A 16,974-nucleotide genomic window follows, 5' to 3' on the forward strand; every position below is an offset into this window, starting at 1 on the left:
CACTTCCAAAAGGCGGTGGACACCGCGACGACTAAAATAGCCCAACTGGAGGCAGCGCACAGCACCCACGACTCCAAACTGTCTGCAGTGGAGAAGAGGGTGGAGGAGCTCGAAAAGCTACACGCCACTACAAAGGGCAGACTGGACACGCTTGAAGATGTGAGGAGAAGGTATAACCTCAAGCTCAGAGGTGTGCAGGAATCTGTGGGGGTCTCCGACTTACCTCACTTTCTTCGAAGGTTCATTGCGGCCTACATGCTGCCTAAACAAGCGAAGGCGGTAAAACTCGATTGTTTGTTCCGGATCCCGGTACCAAAAAGTGCTCCCCCTTCTACAACTCCGGACCTCATAGTTCGTTTCCAGTCACTGCAGGACAGGGCCCTGCTCCTCGCAGCAGTAAGGGGGAAGAATCCGATAATATTCGAAGAAGCCACGCTGCAGATCTTCCCGGACCTCACCAGGAACACACTAGCTTGGCGCCGCTCCCTGCGCCCTCACCTGCAGCTTATGTGGGCAAAGAACATTGCCTACCGCTGGGGAATGCCGAGGACTCTCCCATTTCAGGTACAGGGGGAATCATATCGGGTGAGCACCCTAAAAGAACTTGACGAACAACTGAACAGGCTTGGCTTGTTGGACTGGCTCGTATTGACCCGGCTGGAATCCGGCTGGAATCCGGGAGTTTGTACCCCGCACTGCTCGGGCCTCCCCAAAACCCGGACCTGCGACCTGACTGCATAATCTGAGGCCGTCCCAACAGCAGTCTGCTTGGGCTTTACAGCCCCTTCACATACCGGGACTTGCCTAATGATACCATCTTAATGGACTTTCCTGCCTATTATTATTACCATCGTATTGCCTTTTATCTTCTTTCCTCTTTGCTTACTTTACTGTTCACATGCTATGCTCTGTCCCGTGTACACACATACAACAATGACGACACATAGTCACATACCAGGGAGAGCTTCCTCCCCCGCCCCTCCCCCCTTCACCTTACAAAGCTGATTATCCAGCTCGGAACACAGACCAAACCGGCCCCCAACACGCAGATACTCTGTCTAAAGCATGACAGATAATCTAATGAACCACCCCCCCCTCACTTATCTTAACCCATAGGGACCCTAGAGCCCCCTATTCCTGCCCCAACAGGGGAGAGAGGGTGACCCCATAGGTGGTGGCACCTCTTAGATCTCATCGTGACTCGCCTTACCACCACTATAATGACTTTCTGACAATAACTTTCTGTTACCATAAAAATGTGCAATGCTTATAATGTCACATATGTGTATTATTATGCGATTGTGAAGCCTGCATACGCTGTTGTGGCAATGTAAACTTTTCTTGTTAGCGGGTTCCGGATCTGTGGTTATTACAATAACGTAACACTTGTCTCTTCTTTCCTCCTGCCCCTCTCCCTTTCCCAAAGCATGATGGTCCTCTATCATGATGCTGACATGTTGGTTTCACTGCTAACGCATCAGCTTAGAAGAGTGCGTGATCTGTCACTCTGCCCCTATACAACTCTGTCAAAGCACAAGACCTACTCGCTAGAGAAGTGTTCACAGCAACTACAGCACATGCACTATAGTTTTTATCAAGAAAAGAAGGAGAACCAGGAAGTAACAAGACATGCTGTCTGCGTGAAAAGCCAGATGGGTGTAACCAGTATAACTTATAGAATTGTAAATTTCTGTTGAACTCTGCACTATTTCCAAAATGAAAAAAGAAGACATGTTCTTCGCACATTAGGCTTTTCAGCAAGCTAAAGTGCTTTAGGGGTCTGGTGTTTCAATTTAATTGTAGAACTGTATCCGAACAATTCATTGACAGGTTGATAGCTTGAGAAACCATATCCGAAAGTGGAGATGGCCAGCGGGTGCAAGCGGGCCGGCGGAGGAACTCGCCAGTGCCTCTTTGGACCACCAGGGAGAGGAGAGGGACGCAGGATTCCCCTCTTCTTCATAACCCCAGGAGACCTGAAGGTGTTTCTACAGTCCCAGAGGAGGGAGGGACACAGGATTCCCCTCCACACACCCACCCCAGAAGATCTGGAGCTCCCATGGGGGTGAGCCGCCAGGCCCCTGGAGGGGCAGCTGGCAGGCTGGCCACAGGACCTATACTGACGGATGGGTCGGATGTGGAGCTGATGGAGAGACCCCTGCTCCAGAACCGTGAGTTGGAGTGCGCTCGCGCTTGGTTAGGGGCAGAGGGGGTCTCTGGGCTGGAACAAGGGAATACAGGGAAAGTTGTAAAATTGCTGCGCTTAGTATTAGATCGCTTAGGGCAGGTTGGCTTAGCTGCGCAGGACGCTACGCTTCCCATGGGGACCCTTCCGTTGGGTTCTATGGAGGTTACTGCAGGGGGGCCGGTGTGTGACATAGCCCCCCTGGGGATGCATGTGTCACTGGAGGTGAGGGAGAAGATCTTGAAGGGTGAGTATGTGGACCTCATATCGTTAGTCCCGTTTGATAGGGAATCCGCTGATAGACCGCGACGTGGTGAGGCGACGGAGATTGGAAAAGGTAAGGAGCTCCCCCGTACCTTCGGTAATTGGTTGCAAGGATTTGCAACTTATGCTAGTATTCTGTCGACGAGGTTTCCAGAGCGGGCCCCATAAAGTTTATGGGGGTCAATGCTGGTTTAAATACGACCAGCAATTTAGACAAAAAATGGCAGTTCGACCGCACATGCATTTTGGCATGCAAGATGGTAACCTTTGGTTGCTTCTCATGACCCCGTGCCTCATCGTCCTTTCCTTCGGCCGCTGGCGCTCCTGGTGGAGCGTCGGCCGGGATCAAGAAGGGCATCTGCTGGCTCTTCAATGAGAGTCAGTGCAGGTGGTACAACAGTTGTCAATTTAAACATGAGTGTTCCCACTGTGGTGGGGCTCACCCGGCGGTTCGGTGTTTTAGAAGAGGAAAACCCCTCCCCAGGACGGCATCAAAGGATGACGCTCCTCGGGGGAAGGACCCCGGTACGGGCGGTAAAACTGCTTCCGTGGCTCGCACGGTACCCCAGGCATAGGGATGCCCGGGTGCTTTGGGAAGGTTTCACCGACGGTTTTAGGATCCCATTTACTCCATCTGGGGAGGTGTCATTTGCGCACAATTTGTCCTCGATTCGGGGTAAGGAAGGGATTCTGGCGGCTAAGCTACAAAAAGAAGTGGACTTGGGACGGATGGCGGGACCGTTTTCCGTTCCTCCGTTTGATAATTTGCGGGTGTCCCCATTGGGCCTCGTTCCTAAGAAGGAACCGGGGGTGTTTCGGCTGATTCATCACCTGTCTTTTCCAGCAGGGGCTTGCGAAGGAGGATAGTCTGGTCCGATACGCTTCTTTTGATCGGGCTCTGGATCTCGTTCGGGAAGCAGGGCCTAGGGCCCTGATGGCTAAGTCTGATATTCAATCGGCCTTTCGGTTGCTCCCAGTTCACCCTTCCTGTTTTCATTTGTTGGGGTGTCAGTTTCAGGGGCAATTTTTCTACGATATGTGCCTCCCTATGGGTTGCTCGATTTCTTGTTATTATTTTTAAGTTTTTAGCTCATTGCTGGAATGGATCGTATCGGAGGTGTCAGGTTTTTCTTCCCTCTTGCACTATCTTGACGATTTTCTGTTCGTCGGTCCGGCTCACTCTTCGCGATGTGAGGATTTGTTGGGACAGTGTAAGGCAGTTATGCGAGATTTGGGGGTTCCAGTGGCAGAGGACAAGACAGAGGGCCCGAAGGCGGTGATTTCCTTCCTGGGTATAGAGATTGACTCCATCAGTTTGGTCTTTTGTTTGCCCAGTGATAAATTGGGGATCCTTACTATCATGGTTGATCGGGTGAAGGGTGCGCGGAAGGTGCAGCTTCGTCAGATGCAATCCCTGTTGGGCCACTTGAACTTCGCATGTCGGATCATGCCTCTGGGTCGGGTGTTTTGTAGACGGCTGTCTCTGGCTACCGTCGGCATTAGTCTTCCCCATCATTTTATTCGGGTTACCAAGCGGCTTAAGGACGATTTGAATGTCTGGAGTGAGTTCCTCGCAGGGTACAATGGTCGGACATTTTGGCGTCGAGAAGCGATATCTAATGTGGCCCTGGAGTTGTTTACGGATGCCTCCGGCTCCCTGGGCTTCGGGGCATTTTTTCGGGGACGTTGGTGTGCGGAGCCTTGGCCTGCTGCATGGCGCGAGGTGGACCTGATACGTAACTTGACTTTTCTCGAGCTTTTCCCTATTGTGGTAGCAGTGGAATTGTGGGGGGGAGGAGCTCGCGAACAGGCAGGTGGTTTTCCGCACGGACAACATGAGCGTGGTCCATGTGGCGAATCGTTTATCATCTCACTCGGTTCCAGTATTGGCTTTGTTACCCCGGTTGGTTCTGCGTTGTTTGGAATTTAACATTTGGTTCCGAGCAATCCATGTTCCCATAGTGTCTAATGTCATTGCCGACTCTCTTTCTCGCTTTCAGTCCGGGGTTTGGAGTGGCACCAAGTGTATCTGGAGTGTGTCGCGCTCCGGCGCTTCGTGTCCGGGTCAGTGGTTCTGGTACTTCATGCCGGGGGGAATGACTTGGATTTAATTTACGCGTGCAAGCACAACTTGGCCCGCTGTATGGCGCTTTTCAGCGAGGTCACACTGGTGTGGTCCGAAGTTATTCCTCGTCCGGCTTGGGGGGCGCTGCCACACGCCAGAGTGGTGGAGTGCGGCAGGCGACGGTTCAACATGACGATTTCACGTTTTGTGCGTAGGCTGGGTGGCTTTGTGGCTCGTCATGTGGAGCTGGAAGGGAACAACACAAACATAATGAGGGCTGATGGGGTCCACCTAAACGAAATTGGGCTGGATATATTTCATTTGGGATTACAATCAGCCATTGAACAGGCGCTGGCTTTGGTGGCGGTTTGTCCTTCGCCAGCAAGTGGAACTGAGAGCAGTGCCCGGACGGGCTTGGGGAGTCGCAGCCTGGTCTGGTTGAGGACGGACTTCAGGCTGAAGAGGCTCTGGAAGATTTGTTGTGTTAGCTGTCTGCTGGGAAAATCCAGCAGCTGACAGTTGGTTTAAATTATGCTGGCTTAATAATAAAAGCTGTGGCCGTTGCCGTTACCCACAATTTGGTTGTCTGTGATTTATTGGGGGGAAGGGTAACGGAAGGTAAAAAGGGAGAGGGTCAGCAGTCAAGATTGTTTTTTTTTTCTTTTTTAAACTTTCATTTACAGCAAATACAGGTGTACAATTATATGTACACTTTATCAGTTGCTATGCACCCTTCCTCTGTCACCCCTCAGCTATTTTAACTGACATACGTGTGTTCACTGAAGTGATTTTTTTTACAGCTACCATCAATTTAGCAAACTGTGTTTTCAGTACATCCACCCTTCACTATATCATTGTGTTATTTCCACAGGGCAGAAGCCTACACATTTTCGTTCCAAATTGAAATAATCATAGACTATATTGAGCTATGACATCAGCAGCAGAAGACCCTTGATAGATATTCCCATACTGCACAATGTGATGAATTGTTAGACTGCTCCAGCTCAACTAAACAAAAAGCTGTTCTCTTAGCCATAGCAACATGGTATATATTGGAACATCGCAAACGAAAGCAAATTAATTGCAACCAGAAATATCTAAAAATGTTGCCTTTCACTTTTAGTACAGGTATTCAATCTTAATAGGATATTTAATTCCATGGTTAATGAACTACAAATTGCTGTCCCACCCAAGTCTTATTTTGTCACAGTCCTCAGATGGCACAAAACTGCTTGATGACACTGACATCTGGATTCCTAATTATTTGAGGAGAAAACAGATGTGCAAGTGTTGCTGAACATGATGTTTGATTGATATCACCTGTCTATCTTTGCTTTTTATTATACTTCAGATGAAGCAATCCAGTCCTTCCCATATGACTTCCTAGTCTAGTCTTACTGTCTGTACATGCATGTTCTTTGAAGTATTAAACAGGATTAGTCATTAACCACTTCTATATCAGCACTATGTATACATGATATTTATAGGTTTTCCTAATGTTCAACTTGGGACTTGTATTCATGTCTTTTGTTAAAAACCAAAGAATACCAACAGGTTTCCTTGATACACTTCTGCTTTTAACCCCGGCACAGAACTCCCGCCCGCCTCCACTCATAGAGACACCCATTTGGTGTTTCCGTTACGCAACGTGGACGTGCATCAAGAAAAAGCCAATTTTCAAATTCACTGCCATTAGAACTCCACCAGGAAGTAATAAATGTTTCCATATTCCGAGCATGAACATTTTATTTCTAATCGTCTGAGGAAGTTACCTTAGTAATTTCATTCCCCTGACTTAACAACTTTAACATGCATTTACTGAAATCTTCAGACCGAATGTCTGTCTATATGCTCTAGTCTAGTACTTACATATACTTAAATATAGATGTATTTCTAAAGTAGAATATATTAAGAGTTTGAAGTCGTTAACGTGTGTTTCCTCTTTATGCCTAGATGAGGCAGGTGTAATTTTTTGTCAGATAACTACAGGCGGTACGTTTTACAATTTAGCATGGAGAGCAGGTGCTACTTAGCATTTAGCAACTCCTATTAATATCTATGGTATACGTTAAAACTTGGCAGCTACTAATTGCCAGACGTTAAACACTACGCTTGTAGCATTGAAATTGGCAGTAATTGACAACAGTAGCAACAGCCATTTTAGAGATTACCGATTTGTCGCTAAAGGATTGTGACAAGCATGGAAACAGGCCAGTTGTGCAATCTTCAATGACAAATTTGAAGATGCCCTTTATTTATTGCCTATGATTTTTGTAATGTAAAATATTCCCTAGCTAAACTTGTATAGTGGTTAGTACCTAGGCTTGTTCTGTGCACTGGTCCAATGGTACACTTGCTGGGCAGTGAGTTATCTGGCAAATAAAGGTACACGGTATATGGTGCAGTGAGAATGAACATGTACTATGTATTTTGTGACACAACACCCTTGCTATGCAAAGTGCGTCTCTGGCAACAAATCAGGAAAGAGCTAGACTGCAAAGTGTAGGACAGTGAGAATGTACACGTCACAAAGATTTAAAAGCCATCAGAAATATTGGGCTCCTTAAAAAATCATAAACACTCAATTCCAAACACAAGCACACTGCCATACACATACACACACTTTGAAATATGTCCATACACATATTGCAAGGGGGTAGCTCCTAGGGGTCCAGCAACATCGGCAACTTGAGTACTTTCATAGCTCCCCTTGCTCTCCTCTGCGGTTTCCTGTATCCTGGGATGAAGGGCACAATGTCACATTCTCCTAGCCCTGCCGCAGAGTAATGGGCTCCCAAGTAAGGATCCGCTCTACTGGATATCTTCAATGCAGATCAGTTTCCAAATATCTTTGCAACTAGACCCATGTGGGCCCCCCAGCTTGAGCTTATCCTTAACCATATTAAAACCTGTTTGAAATGATTCTCAACTTTTACCACAGTTTTGAGCTGTAGAACATACTGCTGCAAGTTGCTCAACATTTGTTTACTTTTTTTTTTACCACTAAATGTCAAGTAGAACTTTTTAATGCTGAGTTTTGCTTCAAACGCTAAATCAGGCTAAAATAATGCAAGGGACATGACGACAGACAATGAGACCATGAAGAGGACCAGTTAAAAAAAATCATAGTGTTTTTTACAACCTGTTTCCCTGTGATCCCAACTGTCTCATTCAAGTAAATTAATTAATTTGAAGAGAACATATCTTTGAGTGAGTGAGTTAGTGAGTGAGTGACATTGTCTAAACACCAGCCATTTAAGAAAAATAGCCACAAACCCAAATTCCAGCTGGTCTTCAACCAGTGCAGTGAAAACTTTTTAAGTCTATAATCTAATATTTAATATTCATGGGTATTCATGCCAACACACCTGGGATATTAAAGGAACGCGCTAGAGAATGGGGTTATCCTAGTAAAAGGCTATTTCGTTTTTGCATGATTGTATGCTACAAATTAGCACTTTCATCAAGCTGATCAGTCAGAACTTACATGCTTACTTATGTGCCAAACATATTAAAATGATTAGCCTTCAATTTAACATATAATTATTTTATATTTAGTTTCCAAGAGTTCTGATGTCTCCCCTAGCACAGTGTAGATATTAAATATAGCTCCACTAAATCTGTACAGAAGCCAAGCTTTCCTCATAATTAAGATAGGAGAGAGCTTTTAAATGCTCTTCGGCTAATTAGATGCTCATTTTGTAGCAGTCATTGTCAGTGAAGATGTATTTAAAAGAGGGTTTCATTGGGCTTTCGTTTTTTTTTTACACATTAATAGTGCTCTAGACAGCAGCCAAGAGGAAAAGCATGGAGTGCTTTAATGTTTAGTCTGTAGAACTTTTATCTGTGTGCAATTTGTGTAACTCTCTAGGTAACAGAGCAGAATAAACCACATACATAGTAACATGCATATATTTTCTAACTCTATTTATTTTGTAGACCACTGTACTGTGTACAGGACTGGATTTCTGATAAGGCCATCGATGCCATATCTTCTGGGCGGTAAGCGGTAGAGGGCGGCATGCTTGATCATGCTGCTAATTATTGGTGGTATATTAGGAGTAGTGATGCGCTAGGGCAAGGAGGGGAAGTACTTGTTCCCCTTCTTGGATGGCAACCGTGGTGACAAGTCCTCTCTTCCTACCAGGCATTACAGAAGTGTGCGTTGGATATCACGTCAGCATACCTATGATATAGATCCAAATATTGATCTTTGTTATATTCAGAGGAAGACCAAATTATTATTATTTCAAGTGCACTTGGAGAAGCGTGAATTAGACACCAGATGCGTGTTGGTTATCAAAATAAGCCTCTGACCTTTATTTTGTCAGCTGTGTTTTTATACATTAAAAAGTAAGTGCTTATGCGCAAATACTCATAGGACAGTAGTAGGAAGGGAGTGAAAGGGTGAAAGGAGTACAGATAAGACATAGGGATGAACGTCATGTACATATAACAGATAAGTTCTGAGAAAAAGAAAGAACAGACTGAGAAGAGACAGCTCAGGAGGGGGCTATCTGCTCCAAAAACTAGACATATATGGTCTTAAATGTTAGCCAATTTTAATATAGGTTATCTAATATGACACCTATAAGCTTGAACCTTGGAATCAAAGTAAATTCTATCACACCTACACCTGCCTGCTCTTTCTCTGCAACACTGGGCAGCAATCAGGTTTGTGCTTGGAGACAGGGATACAAATCATGAAAGGACGGAAGAAAAGAGGGGAACAGGTGACTTAAATGTGGTTATGAGAAAAAAGGAATAAAGTGAGGGAATGGGGGAATCAAAAGAGAGGAACAAGGGGGAAAGGGGAGAGGGGAAAGGCTGTACAACATATCTATAAGCAATGTATTAAAATTATTGTCCCTTAATGTTAAAAATGAATAGTAATATATATTAATTATCTTAATAATATATGTATTTGTTTTAGATAAATTTGGTTTTTAATATAACCCTCAACACACACTGCAGCCCTTTCTCCCCCGCAACACACACACAGCATTCCCTATCAACCCAAACAGTCCCTACTGTCCTCGATCACATACACTACAAACCTTACTTCACCCCTGCACACATACCATACAGCCCTAATTTCCCCCCCAAAACATGCCCTACAGACCCTGCCTCCAAAGCACACCCTACATTCTACTAAACCTACCCTACAGCCCACTTCCCACTAATATACCTTACAGCCCATGGCCTTCCCAAACACATTCTACAGCTCTTAACCCACCACATCGTACAGCTCTCAACATACCTACAGTCCACCTCAATGCTTATTCTGCATCCCCTATCCCTCTCAAACACACCCTAAAGCACCCAAACATGCATCACCACAAGCTTTCTTACACACACACATACCATCCTCTCTCAGCCCTGTCCCACTTATCATCCAGTCACCCGCTTAGTCATATTAACCTTCCAATCATACTACAAACTAGCCGCATTTACCCATCCAGTCACATACACCAAATATATATTAGAAGGGACATTCTAGACTTTCTTCAGCTTGCTGTAGTGATTTATGTGTGAAGAGTGTGTCCACTTTTTCTCATTTTACAAAAAGAGATTTCATGGACATTTGCACTTTTATAAATTACCCTTATTAAAGCCTCCTGGCTGTTAATTGGACAATTATTCATGTTTCTTCCTGGTTTGGTTAAATCAGTGAAACTAAACTCAAGAGGCAGCAGTATGTCAGAGCACCTGCCTTGCAAAGACTTCTCACTGAGCTGAACTGGTAAGTCTGTGATTGGGTAGCCACATAAGGCTTGAAGCCTTTGTAATCCCTCCCCTTCTAACAGGACGGGGTTAGAAGGGGAGGGCTTACAAATGCTGCAAGCAATAGATCTGCAGCTTTTGGAAGCTGTTTTTAGATATAACACCAATGAAAAAAAAAACGCACTTCTACTAAATCTAGTAAACAGGGATTTTGTTTTTTGCTTGTATTTGGACACTGGAGTGTCCCTTTTAAGGAAACTTGCTTTGGGGCAGCAAGAATGGTAAATCCAGCCCTGTCTGTGTATAGTGTGTGCACATTTTTAAATCAAAACTGGGAAAAACTATTTTAACCTTGTTGTGTGTCATATTGCAATGCATGAGTTAATCACGCCTTTCAGTGCATATCCTGGCTTACCCTGCTCTGTGGGAATGGACATTTTTATCCTTCTTGGGTGAGTTTTCCTTAGCTTGTTTTTTTTTGTTGTTGTTTTTTTACCAATAGTTTATGGATTCTCTCTGCCAAAAAGAAAAACAGGTATACACTTTCTTCCACAGATGGGTAGGAGCCAGTGGCGTACTAAGGGGGGGGCGGGGGGGGCGGCCCGCCCCGGGTGCCACTGACTAGGGGGGTGCCATGACGTCCGGTGTCATGTGTCACCCCCCGGCCCCCATCATTACGCTGCGCACAGCCGCAGCACCTTTGCGGCCCGGCAGGACTTACTACAAGGATGAGAAGGGGAGGAGTGTTGCGGGCCGCGGCGTCGCGCAACGTGATGACGTCGTGCGCAGCGCCGTCAGCCCGCCTTCACGGATCTTCAGCGGAAGGATCCGGGCGGTGAGGCACCCAGTCGTCAAGGCATCAATAAAATGTAAGTAGTAATTTTATGTGATGGGGCTAAATTAATTAAAGGGGGGGGGGTGGATAATGGATTAAAGAATTAAAGGGGAGGGAGGTTTAATTAAGGGGGGGGTGTATTAATTAAGGGGGGTGTATTAATTAAGGGGGCTGTATTAATTAAGGGGGCTGTATTAATTAAGGGGGAGTGAGTATTAATTAAGGGGGTATATTAATTAAGGGGGTGTATTAATTAAGGGGGGTGTATTAAGGTTTCAGTGAGTATTAATTAAGGGGGGTGTATTAATTAAGGGGGGTGTATTAATTAAGGTTTGAGTGAGTATTAATTAAGGGGGTGTATTAATTAAGGGGGGTGTATTAATTAAGGGGGGGTATTGATTAATTAAGGGGGAGGATTAATTAAGGTTTGAGTGAGTATTAATTAAGGGGGTGTATTAATTAAGGGGGGTGTATTAATTAAGGGGGGAGTGAGTATTAAGGGGGGTGTATTAATTAAGGGGGTGTATTAATTAAGGGGTGTATTAATTAAGGGGGGTGTATTGATTAATTAAGGGGGAGTATTAATTAAGGGGGGGAGTGAGTATTAATTAAGGGGGGTGTACTAAGGGGGTGTGGGTTAATTAAGGGGGTGTATTAATTAAGGGGGTGTGGATTAATTAAGGGGGTGTGGATTAATTAAGGGGAGAGTGAGTATTAATTAAGGGTGGTGTATTAAGGGGGAGTGAGGATTAATTAAGGGGTGATTTGATTAATTAAGGGGTGAGTGGATTAATTAAGGGGTGTAATAATTAAGGGGTGTGTGGATTAATTAAGGGGGGTGTATTAATTAAGGGGTGTGTTGATTAATTAAGGGGGTGTATTAATTAAGGGGGAGTGAGGATTAATTAAGGGGGGTGTATTAATTAAGGGGGTGTATTAATTAAGGGGGGTGTATTGATTAATTAAGGGGGGTGTATTAATTAAGGGGGGTGTATTAATTAAGGGGGTGTATTGATTAATTAAGGGGGGAGTATTAATTAAGGGGGGAGTGAGTATTAATTAAGGGGGGTGTGGATTAAGGGGGTGTATTAAGGGGGTGTGGGTTAATTAAGGGGGGTGTATTAATGAAGGGGGGTGTGGATTAATTAAGGAGGGTTTATTAATTAAGGGGAGAGTGAGTATTAATTAAGGGTGGTGTATTAAGGGGGAGTGAGGATTAATTAAGGGGTGAGTGGATTAATTAAGGGGGGTTTATTAATTAAGGGGAGAGTGAGTATTAATTAAGGGTGGTGTATTAAGGGGGAGTGAGGATTAATTAAGGGGTGAGTGAATTAATTAAGGGGTGAGTGGATTAATTAAGGGGGTGTAATAATTAAGGGGTGTGTGGATTAATTAAGGGGGGTGTATTAATTAAGGGGGTGTGGATTAATTAAGGGGGTGTGGATTAATTAAGTGGGGTGTATTAAGGGGGAGTGAGAATTAATTAAGGGGGTGTATTAATTAAGGGGTGTGTGGATTAATTAAGGGGGGTGTATTAATTAAGGGGTGTGTTGATTGATTAAGGGGGTGTATTAATTAAGGGGGAGTGAGGATTAATTAAGGGGGTGTATTAATTAAGGGGGGGTGAGGATTTATTAAGGGGGGTGTATTAATTAAGGGGGGTGTGGATTAATTAAAGGGGGCTGTGGATTAAAGAATTAAAGGGGGAGGTTTAAATAATGGGGGTGCAGGGTTTTTTTGATTAAGGGGGTTGCAGTATTCTATTTATTAAGGGAGGATGTGCACTGCAGATTTTTGTTTTTTTGTTAAGGGGGTGTGCAGGGTTTTTATAAGGGGAGTGTGCAGGTTTTTGTTATTAAGAGGGGTTGTGCACGTTTTTGTTTTTTATTAAGGGGGTGTGCAGGGTTTTTTATTAAGGGGGTGTGCAGGATTTTTATGTGTAGGGAGTGAATGAAATTTATGTGATCGGGGTGCAGGGTTTTTATATGAAGGGCGAGACCAGGGGCTTTGTAGAAAGGGGCAGGGCAGGAGTTTTCTAGAAGGTTCTCACCAGCCCTTTTCTACAAAAGCACTGGTATTGAAAATATTGAAAAAATATGTGGGTGTTTTTTTACATTTTTATTATGGGGGGGGGGGTGCCACACTCAGGGTCCGCCCCGGGTGCCAAATGCTCTAGGTACGCCCCTGGTAGGAGCTATTGTATAGCTGCTGTCAGTCTCTCAGTATAGGCATTGGAAAGACAGTCCTGCACTGATAGGACTGACTTGTTTTATTAATGGCAGCAACATCATGACTAATTTTCACATCAAAGTCAATAATTGTACTGTATGCAATCATACGAGAGAATGGGAACAGGTGGCTAACATGGAGCAGCAAAGACTGAGTGGGCAGGAAGTGGTAAAACATGGGAGAGAGGGCTACAACACAACAAGAAACTAATAGCAGACTTTCATAAATACAAACCATATATGATCAAATCCGCAATAAATACGACCATGATATTTGCATCCAAAAATCTTATATCTGAAAGTGACAGACAATGCATTAGCTGCTTGCATGTTTCATGAGCTTGTATCTGTGCTTCTCACATTATTCTGGACGTTGTTAATAGACTGGGCAAATAAATTAGAACCTGGCACAATTACTGTGTAAGACTAATTGAAAGACATACAGATGTGAGGTTCATTAATAATGACACACCTCTGTTGCTGCAGATTTTGCCATCTGGCGATGTGCATCTTTTCTTGATCTCCCATGGGGTGATATCACACTGGAATTCACATTTATCTCCATGCCAACCAGCCTCACAGTAGCAGTTTCCACAGTAACACTTCCCGTGGCCTGCACCCAAAACAAATTTTATACAGTGAGAAAAAAAAAAACTACATATATTTGTATACATACTTCATTTTTACAAAGTGAATGCATTTATAAGTACATTTTTAGAGTGATGTTTCTCAGGTACAAAAAATAATTTATAAAACTGGAGACGATTTCTCAGAGACACTTACAATTTCTACAGTGCTACTCCGTTATTTTTAGTTTGTTTATTTGTTTATATGGTGTTGAGTCAACCAGTTTTGGAGATATAATAGAGGTTTATATTTTTATTTTTATACATTTTTTGTTCCCTCTTGTGGCTATAATATATTTGCATATTGTCTTACCTGTTAGTGAATTAAGGGTTGTAATAAAATGAGGTGTTCTTAAAACATGTTTGAAACCACAATATCAGTTCTTGAACAAAGGCATCCTCTTTATTGTCTAATATCTTTCCTCTTGGGAAACAGTATTTCTGCTTAATGTGCCGTGACTTCCTAGCCAGCAGCGTAAATGCAGTTATAAAAAGTCTGTCATCCTTTTTTTTTTCCTTTTAAATAAGTTGCCTGCAGCTCACTGGCTGCCAGCAGTGGCTAAGCAAGATGCCACAGTATTTTTGAAATTCAGTTTTTGTTGAGAGACCAGCATTTGATATAAATTTTAACATTCCATCACACAATACGAGTTGGAGTACAGTATATGGGCTGGGTAAAGCACATGTGTGTTAAGACAGAGATTATGCTAGGACTTAAAAGAATAGGGAACTGGGAATAGGGAACAGTGTTGGAAATTTTAGAGATAAACCGTTTTCAATCCACCCTATGGTATTTATCACACTTAGTTGTGAGTTGTGACGACCACTCAACAAACTTGCAAACCTGTGAAAAAGTTATTAAAGTTGATAAAAATCTCCAACTCCCCTAAGTTATTCTGACATGTCAGCAAGCCCACTGCTATCTCTGTACAGCTAAATGTCTAGTAAATATACCCTCAAAAAGCATGCTGATTTCAAATTTAATTTTATCAATCGTATAAATATATTTCTATCTTTAAAATGTAGTGAATCAAGCTGTTAAAGGGACAGTATAGTCACCAAACCAACTTTATCTTGATGAAGCCGTTTTAGTATATAGGTCATGCCTCTGAAGTTTCACAGTTCAATTCACTGGCATTTAGGAGTTAAATCACTTTTGTTTCTGTTTATGCAGCCCTAGCCACATCTCATCTGGCTGTGACTCACACAGCCTGCATTAAAGCAAAATGGTTTACTTTTCAATCAGACGTTAACCTGCTTTAGAAGTTTTTATCACCTGCTCAGGCACCTGCAGGGTCTAGAAAGCTATTACTAAAAAGCATACTAAATCAACACGCTACCTGCAAAGATGCTCCCGGTGTGCTGAATTCTCCTGGAGGAAGTCTCGCACCCAGTCAGACTTTCTCCATTTTAGATTCATATTGTGTTCATAAACAGTCATACTTTCCCTCTCTCATTAGTTCATGGTCCCGCAATCCCAGGCATCTATTTGACACCTTTAAATCTCTTCTTCGCCCAGCTGTGGCCACCCCCCAATCTAACCTTACATCCGATAGCTTTGCATGTTATTTTACAGACAAGATTGAACAGCTAAGGAAAGAATTATCCACACCCTGCCTTTCTCAAGCGCACGTAGATCATGCCTTTCCTACCCTTCAGACTTTCTCCCTGGCTACTGAACAAGAGGTGTCTGTGCTTCTCCTTTCCTCTCGCCCCACCACTTGCCCGCTTGATCCTATCCCATATCACCTTATCAGATCTCTCTCCCCTTGTCTTGCGCCTTCCTTAACAAACATCTTCAACTGCTCTCTCTCTCTTCTGGCTTTGTCCCTGCTAAACTTAAACATGCCACTGTAGTACCTATCCTGAAAAAAACATTTCTTGACCCGTCCTCCCCCTCTAACTATCGTCCCAAATCCCTGCTCCCTTTCTCCTCAAAGCTTCTGGAAAGACTTGTCTTTACCAGTATGTCTCACTTCCTCAATTCCAACTCTCTCCTTGACCCTCTTCTATCTGGCTTCCGCCCTCTCCACTCTATTGAGACTGCTCTTATCAAAGTTACTATCAACCTAATCACAGCTAAATCCAAAGGCCACTACTTCATACTAATTCTTCTTGACCTCTCTGCTGCCTTTGACACCACTGATCATGCTCTGCTTCTTCAAATTCTTCAATCACTCGGTCTCTGTGACTCTGTCCTCTTGTGGTTTTCCTCCTATCTCTCCCAACGCTCATTCAGTGTCTCCTTTTGTCTTGGCATCATACTTGACTCTGGCCTCACCTTTGAGCTTCACATCCAGTATGTTGTCAAATCCTGTAGATTCCATCTTAAAAACATAGCCCGCATCCGCCCCTTTCTTACACAAGATGCTACCAAGGATTATTGTAACCCTCTCCTAATTGGTATTGCCCCGCTACAGTCTGTAATGAATGCTGCCGCCAAACAGATTTTCCTCTCTAGTCAGTCCTCTAACACCTCACCCCTCTGTCAGTCATTACATAGGCTTTCTGTATCCTATAGGAGTCAATTCAAAGTGCTAACCCATAAAGCGCTGAATAATTCTAGTCCCTCTTATACCTCTTCACAGATCCATAGGTATGTCCCTTCTCAGTCTCTCCGCTCTGCCCGTGACCTTCTCCTGTCTGCTGCTCGCACCGGTACGGCCAACTCACGCTTGCAGGACTTATCGCGGGCGGCTCCCTTCCTATGGAATAGCCTGATTGCCACTGTCAGACTCTCCCCTAGTCTACAATCGTTTAAGAAGAGCCTTAACACGCATCTCTTTAGGAAAGCGTATGGCCTCCCAGAGTAACCTCTACCTCACATACCTGTCTCTTGCTCTCTCCTAAAGGGCAGCACTCTACTCTCTCCTTCAGCTCTGCTTCACTCCCACTTTATTTTATTGCTATTTTCTGTCCTAAGGTGTTTTATACCCCACTTACTACAGTCTGTAAGCTCGTTTGAGCAGGGTCCTCTTCAACCTATCATTCCTGTAGGTTTTCTTGTAATTGTCCTATTTATAGTTAAATCATCCCTCTCGTGATAT

At 43.9% G+C, this 16,974-nt stretch overlaps 1 protein-coding gene across 1 annotated transcript in view; it reads right to left on the bottom strand.

The window, feature by feature from the left end:
* The window catches only part of ITGBL1 (integrin subunit beta like 1), a 293,013-nt gene that overhangs the window by 154,808 nt on the left and 121,231 nt on the right, over positions 1-16,974 (bottom strand). The window contains exon 5 of the mRNA XM_063460094.1: positions 13,774-13,914. Coding sequence (XP_063316164.1) covers positions 13,774-13,914 — 141 coding nt within the window. The remainder of the gene's footprint in view (positions 1-13,773; positions 13,915-16,974) is intronic.

The sequence above is a fragment of the Pelobates fuscus genome, chromosome 1, assembly GCF_036172605.1.
Source record: "Pelobates fuscus isolate aPelFus1 chromosome 1, aPelFus1.pri, whole genome shotgun sequence".
In the NCBI taxonomy this organism is placed as follows: Eukaryota; Metazoa; Chordata; class Amphibia; order Anura; family Pelobatidae; genus Pelobates; species Pelobates fuscus.